The sequence below is a fragment of the Pseudophryne corroboree genome, chromosome 1 (assembly GCF_028390025.1).
Source record: "Pseudophryne corroboree isolate aPseCor3 chromosome 1, aPseCor3.hap2, whole genome shotgun sequence".
NCBI classification, from domain to species: Eukaryota; Metazoa; Chordata; class Amphibia; order Anura; family Myobatrachidae; genus Pseudophryne; species Pseudophryne corroboree.
Window position 1 is genome coordinate 561,536,182 of NC_086444.1, and position 25,975 is coordinate 561,562,156.

The 25,975-nt window shown below is 46.6% G+C and overlaps 1 protein-coding gene across 8 annotated transcripts in view; it reads left to right on the forward strand.

Annotated features, from left to right (window-relative positions):
• The window catches only part of HACD4 (3-hydroxyacyl-CoA dehydratase 4), a 78,371-nt gene that overhangs the window by 21,956 nt on the left and 30,440 nt on the right, over positions 1-25,975 (forward strand). For all 8 annotated transcript variants that reach the window (XM_063914156.1, XM_063914157.1, XM_063914159.1 and 5 more), the window contains exon 4: positions 23,820-23,932. In XM_063914156.1, the coding sequence (XP_063770226.1) occupies positions 23,820-23,932 (113 nt within the window). The remainder of the gene's footprint in view (positions 1-23,819; positions 23,933-25,975) is intronic.

A 25,975-nucleotide genomic window follows, 5' to 3' on the forward strand; every position in this document is an offset into this window, starting at 1 on the left:
ACTGGCTCCTCCCTCTTTGCCCCTCCTCCAGACCTCAGTTAGAGAAACTGTGCCCAGAGGAGACGGACAGTACGAGGAAAGGATTTTTGTTAATCTAAGGGCAAGATTCATACCAGCCCACACCATCCACACCGTATAACCTGGAATATACGCAACCAGTTAACAGTATGAACAAAACAGCATCAGCCAACGACTGATCTTAACTGTAACATAACCCTTATGTAAGCAACAACTATATACAAGCCTTGCAGAAATATGTCCGCACTGTGACGGGCGCCCAGCATCCTCTACGGACTAGGAGAAAAAGATTTACCGGTAGGTTTAACATCTTATTTTCTTTTACGTCCTAGAGGATGCTGGGGACTCCGTAAGGACCCTGGGGATTATACCAAAGCTCCAGACCGGGCGGGAGAGTGCGGATGACTCTGCAGCACCGATTGAGCAAACATGAGGTCCTCATCAGCCAGGGTATCAAACTTGTAGAATTTTGCAAAAGTGTTAGAACCCGACCAAGTAGCTGCTCGGCAAAGCTGTAAAGCCGAGACGCCTCGGGCAGCCGCCCAAAAAGAGCCCACCTTCCTAGTGCAATGGGTCTTTACCGAATTTGGTAACGGCAATCCAGCCGTAGAATGAGCCTGCTGAATCGTGTTCCAGCGAGCAATAGTCTGCTTAGAAGCAGGAGCGCCAACCTTGTTGGCTGCATACAGGACAAACAGTGCCTCTGTTTTCCTAACCCGAGCCGTCCTGGCTACGTAAATTTTTAAGGCCCTGACTACATCCAGGGACTTGGTATCCTCCAAGTCTCCCGTAGCCACAGGCACCACAATAGGTTGGTTCATATGAAACGATGAAACCACCTTAGGCAAAAATTGAGGATGGGTCCTCAACTCTGCTCTATCCACATGGAAAATCAGATAGGGGCTTTTGTGAGACAAAGCCACCAATTTGGATACCCGCCTTGCAGATGCCAAGGCCAACAACATGACCACCTTCCAAGTGAGAAATTTTAAATCAACCGTTTGAAGAGGTTCAAACCAGTGAGATTTTAGGAACCGTAACACCACGTTAAGGTCCCATGGTGCCACTGGGGGCACAAATGGAGGCTGGATGTGCAGCACTCCCTTTGCAAAAGTCTGGACTTCTGTGAGAGAAGCCAATTCCTTCTGAAAGAATATAGATAGGGCCGAAAACTGTACCTTAATGGAGCCTAACTTCAGGCCCATATCCACTCCTGTCTGTAGAAAGTGGAGAAAACGGCCCAGGTGGAAATATTCCGTAGGAGCATTCTTGGCTTCACACCAAGATACATACTTCCTCCAAATACGGTGATAACGTTTCGCCGTCACCTCCTTCCTAACCCTTATCAGAGTAGGGATGACTTCCTCCGGAATACCTTTCCCAGCTAGGATTCGGTGTTCAACCGCCATGCCGTCAAACGTAACCGCGGTAAGTCTTGGAACACGCAGAGCCCCTGCTGCAACAGGTCCTCCCTGAGAGGAAAAGGCCATGGATCTTCTGTGAACATCTCCCGAAGATCCGAATACCAGGCCCATTTGAGGCCAATCTGGAACAATGAGTATTGTCTGCACTCTTTTTCGTCTTATGATTCTCAATATTTTTGAGAGGAAGAGGAGGGAACACATAGACCGACTGAAACACCCATGGTGTCACCAAGGCGTCTACCGCTACTGCCTGCGGGTCCCTTGACCTGGCACAATACCTCCGAAGCTTCTTGTTGAGGCGTGACGCCATCATGTCTATTTGAGGAAGTCCCCAAAAACTTGTTATCACTGCAAAAACTTCTTGATGAAGTCCCCACTCTCCTGGATGGAGACCGTGTCTGCTGAGGAGGTCTGCTTCCCAGTTGTCCACTCCCGGAATGAAGACTGTTGACAGAGCGCTTACGTGATTTTCCGCCCAGCGAAGATTCCTGGTGGCTTCCGCCATTGCCACTCTGCTCCTTGTCCCGCCTTGGCGGTTTACATGAGCCACGGCTGTGACGTTGTCTGATTGAATCAGAACCGGTAGGTTGCGAAGAAGATTCTCCGCTTGTCGTAGGCCGTTGTATATGGCCCTCAATTCCAGTATGTTGATGTGTAGACAAGCCTCCTGGCTTGACCATAGTCCCTGAAAGTTTCTTCCTTGTGTGACTGCTCCCCATCCTCGGAGGCTCGCGTCCGTGGTCACCAGAACCCAGTCTTGAATGCCGAACCTGCGACCCTCTAGAAGGTGAGCACTCTGCAGCCACCACAGGAGAGACACCCTGGCCCTGGGGGACAGCTTATTTTTTGATGAATTTGAAGATGGGACCCGGACCACTTGTCCAGAAGGTCCCACTGAAATGTCCTCGCATGAAACCTGCCGAAGGGGATGGCCTCGTAGGTCGCCACCATTTTTCCCAGTACTCGAGTGCATTGATGGACTGACACTCTTTTCGGTTTTAACAGGTCTCTGACCATGTTCTGTAGTTCCTGGGCTTTTTCCATCGGGAGAAAAACCCTCTTTTGTTCCGTGTCCAGAAACATGCCTAAGAAAGATAGCCGAGTCGTTGGAACCAACTGTGACTTTGGTAGATTTAGAATCCAGCCATTTTGCTGCAGCACTCTCAGGGAGAGCGACACGCTTTTCAGCAACTGATCTCTCGATCTCGCTTTTATCAGGAGATCGTCCAAGTACGGGATAATTGTGACTCCCTGCCTGCGCAGGAGCACCATCATTTCCGCCATTACCTTGGTGAAAATCCCCGGGGCCGTGGAAAGCCCAAACGGCAACGTCTGAAACTAGTAATGACAGTCCTGTACAGCGAATCTCAGGTACGCCTGATGAGGGGGACATATGGGGACATGAAGGAATGCATCCTTTATGTCTAGTGACACCATAAAATCCCCCCCTTCCAGGCTGGAGATAACTGCCTGGAGCGATTCCATCTTGAATTTGAACTTTTTCAAGTACAGGTTTAGGGATTTTAGATTTAGAATGGGCATGACCGAGCCATCCGGTTTCGGAACCACAAACAGGGTTGAATAGTACCCCTTCCCCTGTTGAACTAGGGGAACCTCGACAACCACTTGTTGTTGACACAGTTTTTGAATTGCAGCTAAAACTATCTCCCTTTCTGGGGAAGAAGCTGGTAACGCCGATTTGAAAAACCGGCGAGGAGGCACGTCTTCGAATTCCAGCTTGTATCCCTGGGATACAATTTCCATTGCCCAAGGATCCACGTCTGACTGAACCCAGACGTGGCTGAAGAGTCGAAGACGTGCCCCCACCGGCGCAGACTCCCTCAGTGGAGCCCCAGCGTCATGCGGTGGATTTAGTAGAAGCCGGGGAGGACTTCTGCTCCTGGGAACTAGCCGTAGCCGGCATCCTTTTCCTCTACCCTTACCTCTGGTGAGGAAGGAAGAGCCCCGACCTCTTCTGGACTTATGCGGCCGAAAGGACTGCATCTGATATTGTGGTGTTCTCTTTTGCAGTAGGGGAACATAAGGTAAAAAGGTAGATTTACCCGCAGTAGCTGTGAAAACCAGGTCCGCGAGACCTTCCCCAAATAAAACCTCACCCTTGTAAGGCAAAACTTCCTTATGCCTCTTTGAGTCGGCATCACCCGTCCATTGGCGGGTCCACAGGGCTCGCCTAGCAGAAATCGTCATGGCGTTGGCTCTCGAACCTAGCAGCCCAACGTCTCTCTGAGCGTCTCTCATATATAAGGCTGCGTCTTTAATGTGACCTAAGGTCAATAAAATGGTATCCCTATCTAGGGTATCAATGTCATCTGACAAGGTATCTGTCCAAGCTGCTACAGTGCTACAAACCCAAGCCGACGCTATTGCCGGTCTGAGCAAGGCACCCGTATGTGTATAAATTGATTTTAAGGTAGTTTCCTGTCTGCGATCAGCAGGATCCTTGAGGGCTGCCGTGTCTGGAGACGGTAGCGCCACCTTCTTGGACAAGCGCGTTAAAGCCTTGTCCACCCTTGGCGAGAATTCCCACCGTACCCTGTCCTGTGCATGGAAAGGATACGCCATAAGAATCCTCTTGGGAATCTGCAGTTTTTTGTCTGGAGTTTCCCAAGCTTTTTCAAATAACGCGTTCAGCTCATGAGATGGGGGAAAGGTTACCTCAGGTTTCTTTTCCTTAAACATGCATACCCTCGTGTCAGGGACAGAGGGGTCAACTGTGATATACAAAACATCTTTTATTGCAATAATCATATAATGAATACTTTTGGCCACCCTTGGGTGTAACCTCGCATCATCGTAGTCGACACTGGAGTCAGAATCCGTGTCGGTATCAGTGTCTGCTACTTGGGACAGGGGATGTTTCTGAGACCCAGAAGGGCCCTGTGACACAGTCAAAGCCATGGATTGACTCCCTGTTTTATCCCAGGACTCTGCTTTGTCCAATCTCTTATGTAATAAAGACACATTTGCATTTAAAACATTCCACATATCCAACCAATCAGGTGTCAGCGTTGCCGATGGAGACACCACATTGATCTGCTCCACCTCCTCCTTAGATGAGCCTTCCGCTTCAGACATACCGACACACACGTACCGACACAACCACACACTCAGGGATATATCTATATGGAGACAGTCCCCCAATAAGGCCCTTTGGAGAGACAGAGAGAGAGTATGCCAGCACACACCCAGCGCCACCGGACACTGGAATAAAATCCCAGTTAGTACAGCACTTTTATATAAATATATAAATACACTCACTGCGCCAATTAAATGTCGTCCCCCCCCCCCCTCTTTTTTGCCCTCTGTAACTGTGTTCAGCAGGGGAAAGTCCGGAGAGCCAGCTTCTCTGCAGTGTGCTGTGGAGAAAATGGCGCTGGTTAGTGCTGGAGGATCAAGCTCCGCCCCCTCACCGGCGGGCTTCGGTCCCGCTCAAATTATTTATACTGGCGGGGGTTTTTCAATATACCGCCTCTGCAGTATCTAATCTATCTGCCAGTGTCCCTTGAGGTTAATATTGCTGCCCAGGGCGCCCCCCCTGCGCCCTGCACCCTTACAGTGCCCGCTGTGTATGTGTGGGAGCAATGGCGCGCAGCGTTACCGCTGCGCGTTATCTCAGTGAAGATCTGAAGTCTTCTGCCGCCTCTGAAGTCTTCTTTTTTCTTAATACTCACCCGGATTCTATCTTCCGGCTCTGTGAGGAGGACGGGACGATCGGCGAGGGTGAGACCTGCGTTCCGACCCTCTGGAGCTAATGGTGTCCAGTAGCCTAAGAAGCAGTCCCCCCTCAGTCCCACGAAGCAGGGAGCCTGTTGCCAGCAGTGCTCCCTGAAAATAAAAAAACTAACAAAAAGTCTATTTTCAGAGAAACTCAGGAGAGCTCCCCTGCAGTGCACCCAGTCTCCTCTGGGCACAGGATCTAACTGAGGTCTGGAGGAGGGTCATAGAGGGAGGAGCCAGTGCACACCCATTCTAAAGTCTTTAGAGTGCCCACATCTCCTGCGGAGCCCGTCTATATCCCATGGTCCTTACGGAGTCCCCAGCATCCTCTAGGACCTAAGAGAAAGTTAGATCTTGCAGCTTGAAAATCTTCCAGAAACACAGCTGTTTATTTGCAAAAGTGCAAAAATAAGAATTTACTTACCGATAATTCTATTTCTCGTAGTCCGTAGTGGATGCTGGGAACTCCGTAAGGACCAGGGGGAATAGCGGCTCCGCAGGAGACTGGGCACAAAAGTAAAAGCTTTAGGACTACCTGGTGTGCACTGGCTCCTCCCCCTATGACCCTCCTCCAAGCCTCAGTTAGGATACTGTGCCCGGACGAGCGTACACAATAAGGAAGGATTTTGAATTCCGGGTAAGACTCATACCAGCCACACCAATCACACCGTACAACCTGTGATCTGAACCCAGTTAACAGCATGATAACAGAGGAGCCTCTGAAAAGATGGCTCACAACAATAATAACCCGATTTTTGTAACAATAACTATGTACAAGTATTGCAGACAATCCGCACTTGGGATGGGCGCCCAGCATCCACTACGGACTACGAGAAATAAAATTATCGGTAAGTAAATTCTTATTTTCTCTGACGTCCTAGTGGATGCTGGGAACTCCGTAAGGACCATGGGGATTATACCAAAGCTCCCAAACGGGCGGGAGAGTGCGGATGACTCTGCAGCACCGAATGAGAGAACTCCAGGTCCTCCTCAGCCAGGTTATCAAATTTGTAGAATTTTGCAAACGTGTTTGCCCCTGACCAAGTAGCTGCTCGGCAAAGTTGTAAAGCCGAGACCCCTCGGGCAGCCGCCCAAGATGAGCCCACTTTCCTTGTGGAATGGGCTTTTACAGATTTTGGCTGTGGCAGGCCTGCCACAGAATGTGCAAGCTGAATTGTACTACAAATCCAACGAGCAATAGTCTGCTTAGAAGCAGGAGCACCCAGCTTGTTGGGTGCATACAGGATAAACAGCGAGTCAGATTTTCTGACTCCAGCCGTCCTGGAAACATATATTTTCAGGGCCCTGACAACGTCTAGCAACTTGGAGTCCTCCAAGTCCCTAGTAGCCGCAGGTACCACAATAGGCTGGTTCAAGTAAAACGCTGAAACCACCTTAGGGAGAAATTGAGGACGAGTCCTCAATTCTGCCCTGTCCGTATGAAAAATTAGGTAAGGGCTTTTATAGGATAAAGCCGCCAATTCTGAGACACGCCTGGCTGAAGCCAGGGCTAACAGCATTACCACTTTCCATGTGAGATATTTTAAGTCCACAGTGGTGAGTGGTTCAAACCAATGTGATTTTAGGAACCCCAAAACTACATTGAGATCCCAAGGTGCCACTGGAGGCACAAAAGGAGGCTGTATATGCAGTACCCCCTTGACAAACGTCTGAACTTCAGGAACTGAAGCCAGTTCTTTCTGGAAGAAAATCGACAGGGCCGAAATTTGAACCTTAATGGACCCTAATTTTAGGCCCATAGACAGTCCTGTTTGCAGGAAATGCAGGAAACGACCCAGTTGAAATTCCTCTGTAGGGGCCTTCCTGGCCTCACACCACGCAACATATTTACGCCAAATACGGTGATAATGTTGCACGGTTACATCCTTCCTGGCTTTGATCAGGGTAGGGATGACTTCATCCGGAATGCCTTTTTCCTTCTGGATCCGGCGTTCAACCGCCATGCCGTCAAACGCAGCCGCGGTAAGTCTTGGAACAGACAGGGTCCCTGCTGGAGCAGGTCCTTTCTTAGAGGTAGAGGCCACGGGTCCTCCGTGAGCATCTCTTGAAGTTCCGGGTACCAAGTCCTTCTTGGCCAATCCGGAGCCACGAGTATAGTCCTTACTCCTCTCCTTCTTATGATTCTCAGTACCTTGGGTATGAGAGGCAGAGGAGGGAACACATACACTGACTGGTACACCCACGGTGTTACCAGAGCGTCCACAGCTATTGCCTGAGGGTCCCTTGACCTGGCGCAATATCTGTCTAGTTTTTTGTTGAGGCGGGACGCCATCATGTCCACCTTTGGTTTTTCCCAATGGTTCACAATCATGTGGAAGACTTCTGGGTGAAGTCCCCACTCCCCCGGGTGGAGGTCGTGTCTGCTGAGGAAGTCTGCTTCCCAGTTGTCCACTCCCGGAATGAACACTGCTGACAGTGCTATCACATGATTTTCCGCCCAGCGAAGAATCCTTGCAACTTCTGCTATTGCCCTCCTGCTTCTTGTGCCGCCCTGTCTGTTTACGTGGGCGACTGCCGTGATGTTGTCCGACTGGATCAACACCGGCTGACCCTGAAGCAGAGGCCTTGCTTGACTTAGGGCATTGTAAATGGCCCTTAGTTCCAGGATATTTATGTGAAATGACGTTTCCATGCTTGACCACAAGCCCTGGAAATTTCTTCCCTGTGTGACTGCTCCCCAGCCTCTCAGGCTGGCATCCGTGGTCACCAGGACCCAGTCCTGAATGCCGAATCTGCGGCCCTCTAGAAGATGAGCACTCTGCAACCACCACAGGAGAGACACCCTTGTCCTTGGAGACAGGGTTATCCGCTGATGCATCTGAAGATGCGATCCGGACCATTTGTCCAGCAGATCCCACTGAAAAGTTCTTGCGTGGAATCTGCCGAATGGAATCGCTTCGTAAGAAGCCACCATTTTTCCCAGGACCCTTGTGCATTGATGCACTGACACTTGGCCTGGTTTTAGGAGGTTCCTGACTAGCTCGGATAACTCCCTGGCTTTCTCCTCCGGGAGAAACACCTTTTTCTGGACTGTGTCCAGAATCATCCCTAGGAACAGCAGACGTGTCGTCGGAATCAGCTGCGATTTTGGAATATTTAGAATCCACCCGTGCTGTCGTAGTACTACTTGAGATAGTGCTACTCCGACCTCTAACTGTTCCCTGGACCTTGCCCTTATCAGGAGATCGTCCAAGTAAGGGATAATTAAGACGCCTTTTCTTCGAAGAAGAATCATCATTTCGGCCATTACCTTGGTAAAGACCCGGGGTGCCGTGGACAATCCAAACGGCAGCGTCTGAAACTGATAGTGACAGTTCTGTACCACAAACCTGAGGTACCCTTGGTGAGAAGGGCAAATTGGGACATGGAGGTAAGCATCCTTGATGTCCAGAGACACCATATAGTCCCCTTCTTCCAGGTTCGCTATCACTGCTCTGAGTGACTCCATCTTGAATTTGAACCTTTGTATGTAAGTGTTCAAGGATTTCAGATTTAAAATAGGTCTCACCGAGCCGTCCGGCTTCGGTACCACAAACAGCGTGGAATAATACCCCTTTCCCTGTTGTAGGAGGGGTACCTTGATTATCACCTGCTGGGAATACAGCTTGTGAATGGCTTCCAATACCGCCTCCCTGTCGGAGGGAGACGTTGGTAAAGCAGACTTCAGGAACCGGCGAGGGGGAGACGTCTCGAATTCCAATTTGTACCCCTGAGATACTACCTGTAGGATCCAGGGGTCCACTTGCGAGTGAGCCCACTGCGCGCTGAAATTCTTGAGACGACCCCCCACCGAACCTGAGTCCGCTTGTAAGGCCCCAGCGTCATGCTGAGGACTTGGCAGAAGCGGGGGAGGGCTTCTGTTCCTGGGAAGAGGCTGCCTGCTGCAGTCTTTTTCCCCTTCCTCTGCCCCGGGGCAGATATGAGTGGCCTTTTGCCCGCTTGCCCTTATGGGGACGAAAGGACTGAGCCTGAAAAGACGGTGTCTTTTTCTGCTGAGAGGTGACCTGGGGTAAAAAGGTGGATTTCCCAGCCGTTGCCGTGGCCACCAGGTCCGATAGACCGACCCCAAATAACTCCTCCCCTGTATACGGCAATACTTCCATATGCCGTTTGGAATCCGCATCACCTGACCACTGTCGCGTCCATAACCCTCTTCTGGCAGAAATGGACAGCGCACTTACTCTTGATGCCAGAGTGCAAATATCCCTCTGTGCATCTCGCATATATAGAAATGCATCCTTTAAATGCTCTATAGTCAATAATATACTGTCCCTGTCCAGGGTATCAATATTTTCAGTCAGGGAATCCGACCAAGCCACCCCAGCACTGCACATCCAGGCTGAGGCGATTGCTGGTCGCAGTATAACACCAGTATGTGTGTATATACTTTTTAGGATATTTTCCAGCTTCCTGTCAGCTGGCTCCTTGAGGGCGGCCGTATCAGGAGACGGTAACGCCACTTGTTTTGATAAGCGTGTGAGCGCCTTATCTAACCTAGGGGGTGTTCCCCAACGCGCCCTAACCTCTGGCGGGAAAGGGTATAATGCCAATAATTTTTTAGAAATTAGCAGTTTTTTATCGGGGGAAACCCACGCTTCATCACACACCTCATTTAATTCATCTGATTCAGGAAAAACTACGGGTAGTTTTTTCACACCCCACATAATACCCTTTTTTGTGGTACTTGTAGTATCAGATATGTTCAAAACCTCCTTCATTGCCGTGATCATGTAACGTGTGGCCCTACTGGAAAACACGTTTGTTTCCTCACCGTCGACACTGGAGTCAGTGTCCGTGTCTGGGTCTGTGTCGACCATCTGAGGTAACGGGCGCTTTAGAGCCCCTGACTGTGTTTGAGACGCCTGGACAGGTACTAACAGATTTGCCGGCTGTCTCATGTCGTCAACAGTCTTTTGTAAAGTGCTGACGCTGTCACGTAATTCCTTCCATAAGACCATCCAGTCAGGTGTCGACTCCCTAGGGGGTGACATCACTATTACAGGCAATTGCTCCGCCTCCATACCATTTTCCTCCTCATACATGTCGACACAACGTACCGACACACAGCACACACACAGGGAATGCTCTGATAGAGGACAGGACCCCACTAGCCCTTTGGGGAGACAGAGGGAGAGTTTGCCAGCACACACCAGAGCGCTATATATATACAGGGATAACCTTATATAAGTGTTTTTCCCTTATATAGCTGCTGTATTGATTAATCTGCCAAATTAGTGCCCCCCCTCTCTTGTTTTACCCTGTTTCTGTAGTGCAGGACTGCAGGGGAGAGTCAGGGAGACGTCCTTCCAGCGGAGCTGTGAGGAAAAATGGCGCTTGTGTGCTGAGGAGATAGGCTCCGCCCCCTTCTCGGCGGCCTTTCTCCCGCTTTTTTAAGGAAAAACTGGCAGGGGTTAAATGCATCCATATAGCCCAGGAGCTATATGTGATGTATTTTTCGCCATCTAAGGTGTTTTTATTGCGTCTCAGGGCGCCCCCCCCCAGCGCCCTGCACCCTCAGTGACCGGAGTGTGAAGTGTGCTGAGAGCAATGGCGCACAGCTGCGGTGCTGTGCGCTACCTTATTGAAGACAGGACGTCTTCTGCCGCCGATTTCCCGGACCTCTTCTGTCTTCTGGCTCTGTAAGGGGGCCGGCGGCGCGGCTCTGGGACCCATCCATGGCTGGGCCTGTGATCGTCCCTCTGGAGCTAATGTCCAGTAGCCTAAGAAGCCCAATCCACTCTGCACGCAGGTGAGTTCGCTTCTTCTCCCCTTAGTCCCTCGGTGCAGTGAACCTGTTGCCAGCAGGACTCACTGAAAATAAAAAACCTATACTTAAACTTTTTCACTAAGCAGCTCAGGAGAGCCACCTAGTGTGCACCCTTCTCGTTCGGGCACAAAAATCTAACTGAGGCTTGGAGGAGGGTCATAGGGGGAGGAGCCAGTGCACACCAGGTAGTCCTAAAGCTTTTACTTTTGTGCCCAGTCTCCTGCGGAGCCGCTATTCCCCCTGGTCCTTACGGAGTTCCCAGCATCCACTAGGACGTCAGAGAAACTGTGGATATGTATGTTTTACACATATGGAGTTAAACCCATATTCCACTTTTGCTAATGTTCCTTGTGACACCCTTAGGAATGGCCATCAAGCATCGATGATTCAATCGATGGTCTATGACAGATGTTGCATACTTTTACCATCAATGGGGGGAACCAGATAGTTTCCCACCATAGATGGGTCAGTGCTACAGTTTCCCCCCCACCCCCCCATCAAAGTGTCAGGGCATGGAGCTTAGCCCCGCCCCTGACACTAAGAATCCACACCCCTGGGCTCCGATTGGCCCACAGTTCATCTTACAGTAATGCAAGGGTGAACATCGATAGGTAAAACCACTGACGGTTTCCTTACAGATGGTTTTACACCATCAAGGTTATCCATCAATGGTACCACCGATGGATAACTCACCAATGGCCATCCCTAGATACCCTGCACATACCTTGCCTTGCTTAAAAGTCCAGCTGGATATGGTCATGGTTAAAAAAAAAATAGACATATACGTCAGAGACCAACTTATAAGAGCTGTAACGTGGCACTTCCACGCCCTGGCCCTTACTGTTCAACTTCCTACCATACCTGGCTAATCTTGGGACGCCCAAAATAGTATGCAAGTATACCGGACACTGCCTGCTGACACCCACTTTACTGGCTCCATGATGCGATTCACCTTAGAAACGCTGGGAATTGTAATTGTACAGCGAGGGGTGGAGCTACAATGACGTAAATGTAGCTCCCCCCACCACCACACACATCTCTTACCTGACTGCTCCATACCCCCCATCTAGCTGGGCAGCCAGGATATTGTATACCTCCTATGCAGTGGTGGGATTCAGCCGGTTCGCACCGGTTCTTTAGAACCGATACCTAAAGTTAGGTATGGTTCTTAGAACCGGTTGCTAATTGCGTGGGTGCTCCCGGGCCCGAGCACCCATGGACCGCGAGGAGCACCCATGGATCCCGCCGCTGCCCCAGTAGCGCTAGCCGCCGCTGCCCCCGCAGTAGATTGAGATGCGCTGGGGGCTGCGGAAGTGCTTCTGTACCATAGCAATGTAAAAAAAAACAACCAAAAATGGCCGCCGCCAAGGAGGAGACAGATGCTAGAGGTCACATTTGACCTCTAGCGCCTGTCTCCTCGGCGGCGGGCATTTTAAGAGGGTGTTTTTTTTACACTGCTGTGACTGCTTTGGTACAGAAGCGCTTCCGCAGCCCCCATCGCGTCTCAATCTACTGCGGGGGCTGCGGGGGCTAGCAGTAACCACTGAAGTCCACACCCACCCTTCTTAACTTTACTGGGGCAGCGGCCAGAAGATACCTGGCAACACACAGGAAACCCCTGACAACGCACAGGAGACCCCTAGCAACGCGCATGAAACCCCTGGCAACGCACAGGAGACCCCTAGCAACATGCATGAAACCCCTGGCAACGCACAGGAGACCCCTAGCAACGTGCATGAAACCCCTGGCAATGCACAGGAGACCCCTAGCAACATGCATGAAACCCCTGGCAACGCACAGGAGACCCCTAGCAACGCGCATGAAACCCCTGGCAACGCACGGGAGACCCCAGGCAATGTAAGTGGCATTATTGTGTGTGGGCATAAAATGGTGTCAGGACCATAACTGTGTGTATCATAATATGTAATTGGCATTACAGTGTGTGGCATAACGCATAATGGGTATTATTTGAGTATTAAATGCATGAATTATTAAACTACCTTTCGGTATACTTAAAATGGTCATTAGGACATAGAACCGGTTGTTAATTTATTTGAATCCCACCACTGCTCCTATGCCTTTTATATCTCCACTTTTTGGTAAACAAACATTTAAATTTTTTAACTGGGCTTAACATATAATGATAATTAACTCTCACTGAAACTGGTTTTAGTAAGCATTAGATTCTGCGTTTGTAAAACTTGTTATTACATTGCTAGGGCAACACCAAGCAAGGCTGGCATATATTGGGCCTTGCCTTATACGAGATGTGGCGATTAAATAACGAGACTGATGCTATAATTTATGTTTAATTATATATCAAGTACATTTTAACTGTTCCCCTTCTGCATCCACACCCTGCTGAATTCTTATTTTCCATTGGTCAAAGCCATACTGTAGCTCAAATGTCAGCTGTCTCAACAGCACCATAATTTTCTTTATCTCAGTAACTGCTGCAAAAGAGGTTCCTTTGTTTACAGATTTAACGTTAGGGAAAAGAAAGAAGCCACACTGCGCTTGGTCTGGTGAGTGTGGAGGGTGTCCTAGTGCTGCAATCTGTTTCTCATCCAAAAACTGCTTCACAGAGAGAGCTGTGTAGGCTGATGGGTTGTCCTGATGGATGAAACAGTGGCGGAACTAGTGAGTGGTGGGCCCAGGTGCAACAATATGTTTTGGACCCTTCACCCAACCCCAAATTAGAGACTATTTGTTTGCAGCTAAGGCGCATGCTTGAACAAGGGGCATTGACTTGTAGCACACAGGGTATCAGTATTTCTCTATCGTCCTAGTGGATGCTGGGGTTCCTGAAAGGACCATGGGGAATAGCGGCTCCGCAGGAGACAGGGCACAAAAAGTAAAGCTTTAGGATCAGGTGGTGTGCACTGGCTCCTCCCCCTATGACCCTCCTCCAAGCCAGTTAGATTTTGTGCCCGGCCGAGAAGGGTGCAATCTAGGTGGCTCTCCTAAAGAGCTGCTTAGGAAAGTTTAGCTTAGGTTTTTTATTTTACAGTGAGTCCTGCTGGCAACAGGATCACTGCAACGAGGGACTTAGGGGAGAAGAAGTGAACTCACCTGCGTGCAGGATGGATTGGCTTCTTGGCTACTGGACATCAGCTCCAGAGGGACGATCACAGGTACAGCCTGGATGGTCACCGGAGCCTTGCCGCCGGCCCCCTTGCAGATGCTGAAGTAAGAAGAGGTCCAGAATCGGCGGCAGAAGACTCCTCAGTCTTCTAAAGGTAGCGCACAGCACTGCAGCTGTGCGCCATTTTCCTCTCAGCACACTTCACACGGCAGTCACTGAGGGTGCAGGGCGCTGGGAGGGGGGCGCCCTGGGAGGCAAATGAATACCTATTTTGGCTAAAAATACCTCACATATAGCCTCCGGAGGCTATATGGAGATATTTAACCCCTGCCAGAATCCGTTAAGAGCGGGAGACGAGGCCGCCGAAAAAGGGGCGGGGCCTATCTCCTCAGCACACAGCGCCATTTTCCCTCACAGAAAGGCTGGAGGGAAGGCTCCCAGGCTCTCCCCTGCACTGCACTACAGAAACAGGGTTAAAACAGAGAGGGGGGGCACTAATTTGGCGATATGCTTATATATATATTAAGATGCTATAAGGGAAAACACTTATATAAGGTTGTCCCTATATAATTATAGCGTTTTTGGTGTGTGCTGGCAAACTCTCCCTCTGTCTCTCCAAAGGGCTAGTGGGTCCTGTCCTCTATCAGAGCATTCCCTGTGTGTATGCTGTGTGTCGGTACGTGTGTGTCGACAGGTAGGAGGACGATGTTGGTGAGGAGGCGGAGCAATTGCCTGTAATGGTGATGTCACTCTCTAGGGAGTCGACACCGGAATGGATGGCTTATTTAGGAAATTACGTGATAATGTCAACACGCTGCAAGGTCGGTTGACGACATGAGACGGCCGACAAACAATTAGTACGGTCCAGACGTCTCAAAAACACCGTCAAGGGTTTTAAAACGCCCGTTTACTTTAGTCGGTCGACACAGACACAGACAGGGACACTGAATCCAGTGTCGACGGTGAATAAACAAACGTATTCCTTATTAGGGCCACACGTTAAAGGCAATGAAGGAGGTGTTACGTATTTCTGATACTACAAGTACCACAAAAGAGGGTATTATGTGGGATGTGAAAAAACTACCATAGTTTTTCCTGAATCAGATAAATTAAATAAAGTGTGTGATGATGCGTGGGTTCCCCCCGATAGAAAATTATGGGCGGTATACCCTTTCCCGCCAGAAGTTAGGGCGCGTTGGGAAACACCCCTTAAGGTGGATAAGGCGCTCACACGCTTATCAAAACAAGTGGCGGTACCGTCTATAGATAGGGCCGTCCTCAAGGACCAGCTGACAAGGCTGGAAAATATAATAAAAAGTATATACACACATACTGGTGTTATACTGCGGCCAGCGATCGCCTCAGCCTGGATGTGCAGAGCTAGGGTGGCTTGGTCGGATTCCCTGACTAAAAATATTGATACCCTTGACAGGGACAGTATTTTATTGACTATAGAGCATTTCTATATATGCGAGATGCACAGAGGGATATTTGCACTCTGGCATCATGAATAAACGCGATGTCCATAACTGCCAGAAGATGTTATGGACACGACAGTGGTCAGGTGATGCAGATTCCAAACGGCACAGTATGGCCGTATAAAGGAAGAGGACTTGTTTGGGGTCGGTCCATCGGACCTGGTGGTCACGGCAACTGCTGGAAAATCCACCGTTTTTTACCCTAAGTCACATCTCTGCAGAAAAAGACACCGTCTTTTCAGCCTCAGTCCTCTCGTCCCTATAAGATCATATCTGCCCAGGGATAGAGGAAAGGGAAGAAGACTGCAACAGGCAGCCTATTCCCAGGAACAGAAGCGTTCCACCGCGTCTGACAAGTTCTCAGCATGGCGCTGAGACCGTACAGGACCCCTGGATCCTACAAGTAGTATCCCGGGGGTACAGATGGGAATGTCGAGACGTTTCCCCTTCGCAGGCTCCTGAAGTCTGCTTTACCAAGTCTCCCTCCGACAAGGAGGTAGTATGGGAAAAAATTCACAAGCTGTGTTCCCAGCAGGTGACAATTAAATTACCCCTCCTACTACAGAAAAGGGGTATTATTCCACACTATATTGTGGTACTGAAGCCAGAAGGCTAGGTGAGACTTATTCTAAAAAAAAAAAAAAAAAAATTTTTTTTGAACACTTACAAAGGTTCAAATTAAGATGAAGTCACTCAGAGCAGTGATAACGAACCAAGGGGACTATATAGTGTCCCGGGACATCAGGGATGCTTACCTCTATGTCCCAAATTTGCCCTTCTCACTAAGGGTACCTCAGGTTCGTGGTGCAGAACTGTCACTATCAGTTTCAGACGCTGCCGTTTGGATTGTCCACGGCACCCCGGGGTCTTTACCAAGGTAATGGCCGAATTGATGATTCTTCTTCGAAGAAAAGGCGTCTTAATTATCCCTTACTTGGACGATCTCCTGATAGGGGCATAGTCCAGGGAACAGTTGGAGGTCGGAGTAGCACTATCTCGGATACTGCTACAATCAGCACGGGTGGATTCTAAATATTCCAAAATCGCAGCTGATCCCGACGACACGTCTGCTGTGCCTAGGGATGATTCTGGACACAGTCCAGAAAAAGGTGTTTCTCCCGGAAGAGAAAGCCAGGGAGTTATCCGAGCAAGTCAGGAACCTCCTAAAAACAGTGCATCATTGCACAAGGGTCCTGGTAAAAATGGTGGCTTCCTACGAAGCAATTCCATTCGGCAGATTTCACGTAAGAACTTTTCAGTGGGATCTGCTGGACAAATGGTCCGGATCGCATCTTCAGATGCATCAGCGGATAACCCAATATCCAAGGACAAGGGTGTCTCTCCTGTGGTGGTTATAGAGTGCTCATCTTCTAGAGGGCCGCAGATTCGGCATTCAGGATTGGATGCTGGTAACCACGGAGCCCAGCCTGAGAGGCTGGGGAGCAGTCACACAAGGGAAAAATTTCCAGGGAGTGTGATCAAGTATGGAGACTTTTCTCCACATAAATATACTGGAGCTAAGGGTAAATTTATAATGCTCTAAGCTTAGCAAGACCTCTGCTTCAAGGTCAGCCGGTATTGATCCAGTGGGAAAAACATCACGGCAGTCGCCCACGTAAACAGACAGGGCGACACAAGAAGCAGGAGGGCAATGGCAGAAACTGCAAGGACTTTTCGCTGGGCGGAAAATCATGTGATAACACTGTCAGCAGTTTTTCATCCCGGGAATGGAAACTGGGAAGCAGACTTCCTCAGCACGACCTCCACCCGGGAGAGTGGAAACTTCATTGAGAAGTTTTTTCCACATGATTGTAAACTGTTGGGAAATACCAAAGGTGGACATGATGGCGTCCCGTCTGAACAAAAAACGGGACAGGTATTGCGCCAGGTCAAGGGACCCTCAGGCAATAGATGTGGACGTTCTGGTAACACCGTGGGTGTACCAGTCGGTGTATGTGTTCCCTCCTCTGCTTCTCATACCTAAGGTGCTGAGAATTATAAGACGTAGAGGAGTAAGAACTATACTCATGGCTCCGGATTGGCCAAGAAGGACTTGGTACCCGGAACTTCAAGAGATGCTTACAGAGGTCTTATGGCCTCTGCCGCTAAGAAGGGACTTGCTTCAGCAAGTACCATGTCTGTTCCAAGACTTACCGCAGCTGCGTTTGTCGGCATGGCGATGGAAAGCCGGATCCTAAGGGAAAAAAGGCATTCCGGAAGAGGTCATTCCTACCCTGGTCAAAGCCAGAAAGGAGGTGACCGCACAACATTATCACCACGTGTGGCGAAAATTTGTTGCGTGGTGTGAGGCCAGGAAGGCCCCACAAAGAAATTTCAACTCGGTCGTTTCCTGCATTTCCTGCAAACAGGAGTGTCTATGGGCCTCAAATTGGGGTCCATTAAGGTTCAAATTCGGCCCTGTAAATTTTCTTCCAGAAAGAATTGGCTTCAGTTCCTGAAGTCCAGAAGTTTGTCAAGGGAGTATTGCATATACAAACCCCTTTTTTGTGCCTCCAGTGGCACTGTGGGATCTCAACGTAGTTCTGGGATTTCTCAAATCACATTGGTTTAAAACCAGTCAAATATGTGGATTTGCAGCATCTCACATAAAAAGTGACCATGCTCTTGGCCCTGGCCTGGACCAGGCGAGTGTCAAATTGGTGGTTTTTTCTCAAAAAAGCCCATATCTGTTTGTCCATTCGGACAGGGCAGAGCTGCGGACTCGTCCCCAGTTCTCTCCCTAAGGTGGTGTCAGTGTTTCACCTGAACCAGCTTATTGTGGTGCCTTGCACCTACTAGGGACTTGGAGGACTCCAAGTTGCTAGAAGTTGTCAGGGCCCTGAAAATATATTCCAGGACATCTGGAGTCAGAAAATCTGACTCGCTGTTTATACTGTATGCACCCAACAAGTTGGGTGCGCCTGCTTCTAAGCAGTCGATTGCTCGTTGGATTTGTAACACAATTCAACTTGCACATTCTGAGGCAGGCCTGCCACAGTCTAAATCGGTTAAGGCCCATTCCACAAGGAAGGTGGGCTCATCTTGGGCGGCTGCCTGAGAGGTCTCGGCATTACAACTCTGCCGAGCAGCTACGTGGTCAGGGGAGAACACGTTTGTAAAATTCTACAAATTTGATATCCTGGCAAAAGAGGACCTGGAGTTCTCTCATTCGGTGCTGCAGAGTCATCCGCACTCTCCCGCCCGTTTGGGAGCTTTGGTATAATCCCCATGGTCCTTTCAGGAACCCCAGCATCCACTAGGACGATAGAGAAAATAAGAATTTACTTACCGATAATTCTATTTCTCGGAGTCCGTAGTGGATGCTGGGCGCCCATCCCAAGTGCGGATTATCTGCAATACTTGTACATAGTTACAAAAATCGGGTTATTATTGTTGTGAGCCATCTTTTCAGAGGCTCCGCTGTTATCATACTGTTAACTGGGTTTAGATCACAAGTTGTACGGTGTGATTGGTGTGGCTGGTATGAGTCTTACCCGGGATTCAAAATTCCTCCCTTATTGTGTACGCTCGTCCGGGCACAGTACCTAACTGGCTTGGAGGAGGGTCATAGGGGGAGGAGCCAGTGCACACCACCTGATCCTAAAGCTTTACTTTTTGTGCCCTGTCTCCTGCGGAGCCGCTATTCCCCATGGTCCTTTCAGGAACCCCAGCATCCACTACGGACTCCGAGAAATAGAATTATCGGTAAGTAAATTCTTATTTATTCATCTACAATGAAAAATAGTCTTCATTCTGAAAATCAGCTTTGATTAAAGACAATTTTGCATTGTACGTGAATAATACCGATACACTGTGAGGAGTGAGTGCTGTGTATGTAGAGGACGGGTCAGATGACAGACGTTTGAACAGGGTGGGCAGAGATTCCGAAGAGCCTTTACTTATCGATATGAAGGGTGGCGATTGATCTCTTCACCCTTCATTGAACTATGTTCGCTTCCGTGGCTACCCCCAGCATCTTCCCCCCTCCTTACATCACCCCCCTCAATTCTTGTAATGGCCCGAGGTGCAGCAGCAGGTGGTGCATTATGAGTCAGTTTGACTAATTATACCACCTGCTAGTGCTGAGGACTCCTTCATTGCGGCGGGCCCTGGTGCAATGCACTGGCTGTACTGCCGATAGTTCACTTGTCCACTCTTATCACTGCTTTATACAACTCCCCCTAAATCTTTTGTGCCACTGAAACACAAGTGCACGTGACATACAATCTGCCCCGTAAAACCTAGGTTAGCATATGGAAAGATTCGGTGGCCATTTTGTTCAATTTAACTAACACTAACAGCAACTTTTTTAGAGGCTACTATGGATGCTTTTTGCACCCTCTCTCTATAAAGGCAGCAGCATGGCTAACTGCAATCAGATTACACGTATCAAATCAATGGTTTAGTTGTAATATTGATTTGGATTCTGGGCCTCGCCTGATGAACTTGTGCCTTTCCAGATCCCAGCCATGTTGCCGCTGAACTTTATGTAACTTCCTCATAGTTACTATGACATTGTAATGTTTCAGGGGGCATGTGTCATGTTTATCCCTTGTGCAATGAGGATTATGGCCCAGATTTATCAAGTCTTGGAGAGTGATAAATTGCACGTTAATAAGGTACCAACCAATCAGCTCCTAATTCTCATGTTGCAGGCTGTGTTTGAAAAATGACAGGTGACTGGTTGGTACTTTATTACTGTGCAGTGTATCACTCTCCAAGGCTTGATAAATCCTTTGATGTGCACTCATCTTCAGTGTTGTAATTACGGTTGGAGGCAGCAAATGGATATGTGAATAGGGAACGTGCAGCATGTACATTTGAGACAAGGCTTTCTGCTCTATAAATAACAGTCAGCCAATCAGAGCAGTCTCATGTGTGAGCCGTTCTAAAGATACATGCAGGTGAAAATGTACTAAAATGTACCTTTAAGCTCTTTCGTATGGCCCCTGCCTCCCCAGGGCTTGCGGCATCCTCTTCCACTATCTTCACCTTTTATCTCTTTTGTATGGCTGCCGCCCACTAGATCTTTCTTTCAGGAGCTCTTCGTCGCTCCTACTCCACTGTTGGACTAGTACCTACTGCCGCTCGCTGGCTAATCTAAGCCGGCAGAAGGACAAGGGGGCGAGCGATGACGCTGCTTGCCGTGGCCATGTTGAATTTTAAAATTGACGCTGTGGCACCATTTTTGATAAAGAAAAGCTGCTGCCATTGTGCACGCCGCCTGCTGCCGAACTCTATAGATAAAGTCGCCACCATTCCCCCTGCTGCCTCCATCCACCATACCCTACACCGTCTCCCACCACCATGCACAGGAGGAGCCAGAGGCCCAAGGAGTCAGGAGGGTATTGGGCGTAGTAGGGGTCTGGCCTAGGTGACACAAAAAATTCTGAGTCCCTTTACAAGTCCTTAACCAGTCTCAGCATTATACAGACTGAGCTGGTTTCCATTAAAACAGGAGAATCACAGGCATGGTGTGATAACTAGCACTAGGCTAGAGTGTTGGATCAGACTACACTATAACAGAAAATCCCTCAATGTGGGGTCCCCTATAATGAAGAATAAAGGACCCAGCCTGGTCAGATCAGTGCTGGAATGTCCATGCTGAAAAGCACTGGGCCTCTTCTCCGCAGCCTTAAGCTTTGGGCAATGGAATAATGGGGGAAATGTCATTTAGTGGTCACAGTATGATGTAACGAGGTCGCTAATAAGTAAATACTACACTGGCACATTTCAATAATTACATTTTATCTAGACTCCATGAAATACCACTTTTATCAAATAAAATTTTCTCAGGGTCATTGAATGGGAATTCTTGTTTCTTCTTATTTTAAATGGGAATCCTTATTTCTTGATCCACAGGGAATATATATATATATATATATATATATATATAGAATGGGGGAATATGGGTATCGGCGACTGGTGTTGTTTAAAACAGAATCATTAAAGGTTAAAATTTATGAGCCAAAAAATATATAAGATTAACAAACAAGCTTTTTTAATATATAAAAGTGGAATAAAATATAGAAAATTTCACTAGTACTGATAAAAGCATAAAAATCTTTGTAAAAGGTAAGGAATTCAGACTTAGCTTTTAAGATAGGCAAGGGGGGCACTACAGGGAACCCAACGCGTTTCGTCTCAATCAGACTTCTTTTGAAATACGGAAAAATCCGATATCCAAAATACCTCTGGTCCCAAGCATTTTGGATAAGAGATACTCAACCTGTATGTATGTATATATATATATATATATATATATATATATATATAAGTGTTCTGCAACAAGATCTGCTCCTGTGTTGAATCAATTAAATGGGATCTTCAACAGCTGCGGAGTCTCCTGTAATTGTGCAGAGCAATTCTTGTCACGCAACGTTTTCTTTTACAGTTTATTTCCTGTGGAATAAAGCGAAGAGTATTTCCCACTGAATTACTTTATTTTATTTACGTTTCTAAAATCGGCATGTACTAATATCAATTGTGCAATAGTGTTTCCACTTTAGTGGTTGCAATTTTCCCATCATACTCTTACTTTAATCTACAGGTATAGTAGGGATTGGTAGTCTTTGGAGGATGGCCGGGCAGCAACCTCTCCCTTTCCTGTAGAGGCCCCATCCCATACATACATACATACATATATGATAGCTAAAAAAAACAAATGTGCAAGCATGCTTTTGCCAGATTCACTTCACATCTAAATGAGGCCCACAATGAACTGAAAGACAGAATTGCCCATGAGTGTTTGTGCTGTAATCTCTGTAATGGCATTCATTTCAAAACCCATATATATATATATATATATATATATGGCGAAGTTTCCCCAGGGCGCTAATGAATTCCTTTGGTATATCTAAATTTCTCACTTTTAATAAAACTTCATAATTCACTTATATTAGAACTTTCATAAAATCAATTCTGTTTATTTAACAAAGTACAATTGGATACATTATGTCACAATATGTCTACAGTGACCAATAACAAAGTTTTGTACAGATGTTTATGTTGATTCCAGTATATTTCAATCACCAAACAACAGAGAAGTCTTCCTCAAAGACAAGACAATTGCTGCTGTCTTAACCCAACGCGTTTCGTCCTATGGACTTCATACATACCAATTGCGTTGAAAATTAGTACATAGAGCAGCTTCACATCCAAGCGTGAATTTTTACATAAAACTGAAAGCTGTGAATGAGCCTATAATGGAACAAAGTATATAGAAGAAAAAGAAAAGATGGACTTTAAACCACTTCAGCTCTGATCAAAAAATATATTGATATATACTGGAAAGAGTTCCAACGATATTAATTCGTATCCAGTACAAAAGAGGACTAGGTAAACCATATATAAACCTTTATGTCCGTATAAATTCATAGTATGCCTCATAATAGATTTTAATTTTAATCAATTAGTCTTGTTCAGTCTTGTTATCCTATACCCCTCCTCATTCATATTTCTTTTATCATTTAAATCTACAGATATTCCATGTGGTGAGATCTAGTACGATATCACTTTTAAGTGTTTTTATGTATCATTGAAGATACGTTAAGTTGCTCATTCTTATAGTGATCCTTTGGTATGTATTAATTATAATTGTAAAGGAAATAAGTACAATTTTGATAAAATGTTATACTTATGAAACACTTTCTACATTGTTTAGATTATAAGTACAACCCCTGATGAAGTCCATAGGACGAAACGCGTTGGGTTAAGACAGCAGCAATTGTCTTGTCTTTGAGGAAGACTTCTCTGTTGTTTGGTGATTGAAATATACTGGAATCAACATAAACATCTGTACAAAACTTTGTTATTGGTCACTGTAGACATATTGTGACATAATGTATCCAATTGTACTTTGTTAAATAAACAGAATTGATTTTATGAAAGTTCTAATATAAGTGAATTATGAAGTTTTATTAAAAGTGAGAAATTTAGATATACCAAAGGAATTCATTAGCGCCCTGGGGAAACTTCGCCATTCCTATTCCAAATTTAAGTACTCTCATCTAACAGGAGGTACTTCCCCCGAAGGTGCAGCTGGCCACTTTTAGCGCGATAAAGGTCTTATTTTCTTTATATATATATATATATATATATATATATATATATTACTATGGAGGTTTCAATGTACCTTATAAAATAAATTGCATCCTGCAGAACAGAGTTGGATTTAAGGAAACCATGTATGTTGTTAGTATGCAGGATTAAAATTTAGAAATGTACATTTATACCTTCCTTGTCAATCCAGTTGAGTGCTTAAGTGACATATCCCTCTTCCTTTACAGGTAACAGAGAGACTAGTCATCTTGTTCGTGGTCATCAGCAGCCAGGAAGAGGTGCAGAGCAAGTGTATAATCTGTGCACTCTTCTTTCTGTGGAACCTGTGGGATGTAATCAGGTAATTCCTCTAAAGGTGCATACACACGGAGAGATTTTGACTATGAGAGATTTTGACTGAGAGATTTCCCTTGAACTGGCAGTAGGAGATTTTGACTAACTTTTCCAGAGATTTTGACTAACTTTACCAGCGATTTTGACTATGAGCGATTTTGGCTAACTCATTTAAGCAAGGGGATGCATTTTCTTTTCCAGCGACCTAGCCAAAATTGACTTGCCTGCACAGTCTATTTTTAGCAGCGATAGTGACCTGGCGGGGACGCGCATCGCTATCGCTGGCTGTGTACACACAGAGCGATATGCACTAACTTTCTGAGCGATTTTGACTATATAGTCAAAATCTCTCAGCTATATCGCTCCGTGTGTATGGACCTTAAGACAGTGAATCAAATGCCCAAAATGCGGAGATTCTGCTGCCAGTTAGGTCTGATGGGGATCTTTCAGATGTTGAACATGGAAGACGACAACTCCAATGACTGCATCCGACCACACGTGCGATCATCGTTCAAACAAACAGTGTTGTGATATCTTTATGATTCTGTTACTACACACTTGTGGCTTAATTGGACATAGAACTGCCCAGACAGGTGACAGATTGAATGGACACCAAGAGAAGTCTTGTAGTTATCTGTTTCACAACACATTACGGGAAAGTACTTACCATATTCTGGAGTGAGCCAAGTCACATGTAACAATGGCAATAAGTGCACAAATAAGCTCCTACCACAACAGTAGAAACCTAAATGTTTGCAACCACTACCTACAGTACCTATTGTGCTGCGTGGTAAGTCTCTATCCTTATAGGCAGAATAGAGTACACAATTAATGGCATAACTGGCATGCATGCAAATTGGTTGCATTTTACTGGGATTGGCCAGTAACTTTCAAAAGAGAATTCATTGGGGTACACAAACAAGAAGGTGCCACCACCTGCAGCACTAAATGCTTTTCAAACGTCTCCTACCAGATCACAGTAAAAATGAAATCATCGATGTAATGCCAGGCAGGTACAACCCTTACTAAAAATTATATATTTTTTGCCATCATTTTTAATATAAGGAAAGTTAATCCATGAAAGTGACACTTGATGTTGTTTCTTGCTAATAGCAAGGTTTATCTTCAAGAAAAAAAATGATAATTTACCACCACAGGAACTAAAATACATTTTTAGTTAAAATGACTATATTGAACAATTATTTTGCATAATCCCTTCTGCAGAAAATTGGGTTATCCTCTTCCTGTTTCTATTGGCTTTATCTCCTTGAAAATCATACTTGTTCAGACTTCTGTAGTCATAATTTTGACTATTTACTATACTGTGTAGCTTTTGGGTTCTTTGTGATTTCATATAGAATCATATGGTCTGATCTTAGGGAGAGTTTACAGGACATCCACTGATGGGAATATTGGAAACGTCAATGTTCTTTATTTGTAAATAATCTCTCTCATTGTTGATTGATGGACTTCAAATTATTTGGAAATGGCAGTAGAATATTTCTCAGAGTGAGGGGTATTATTTACTAATGTCAGATTTTTGGTGATTTTGTATTTGATTTGCATTCGATTTAGCATTTGGAGATTTACTAAAGGTAAAAATTAATGTAAAATCAAATATAAAACCAAATCACACTTCAAAATCGAATATCTGTAAAACGTTACTTTTTCATAGACAAATATAGATTCCTGACTAACTAACATTCAAATTGAAAATCAAACACAAAATTGAATTACAAATCCCCAAAATAATAGACTAATAACAGACAAGCGATTTGAGCTCCATTCCCTGAACCTTCACTATGATGCCTACAAAAGTAGAGATGATGGACACTATGACAATGTTTTTGCACTTGAGCGATTATTGGTAAAGTAGGCATGGATATTCTTTGCACTGCGCATGCGCCTAAATCTAATAGTAATCGGCTGGATGCACTTGAAAATCTGGACTCAAGCAGCGTGCCTTCGGTATCTCTTTTCAGGATGCCATGTTGCATGGCCAGTGATTCCATTGAGCTGCCGATTGTTGATGGATCTGCGTGTGCCTTGG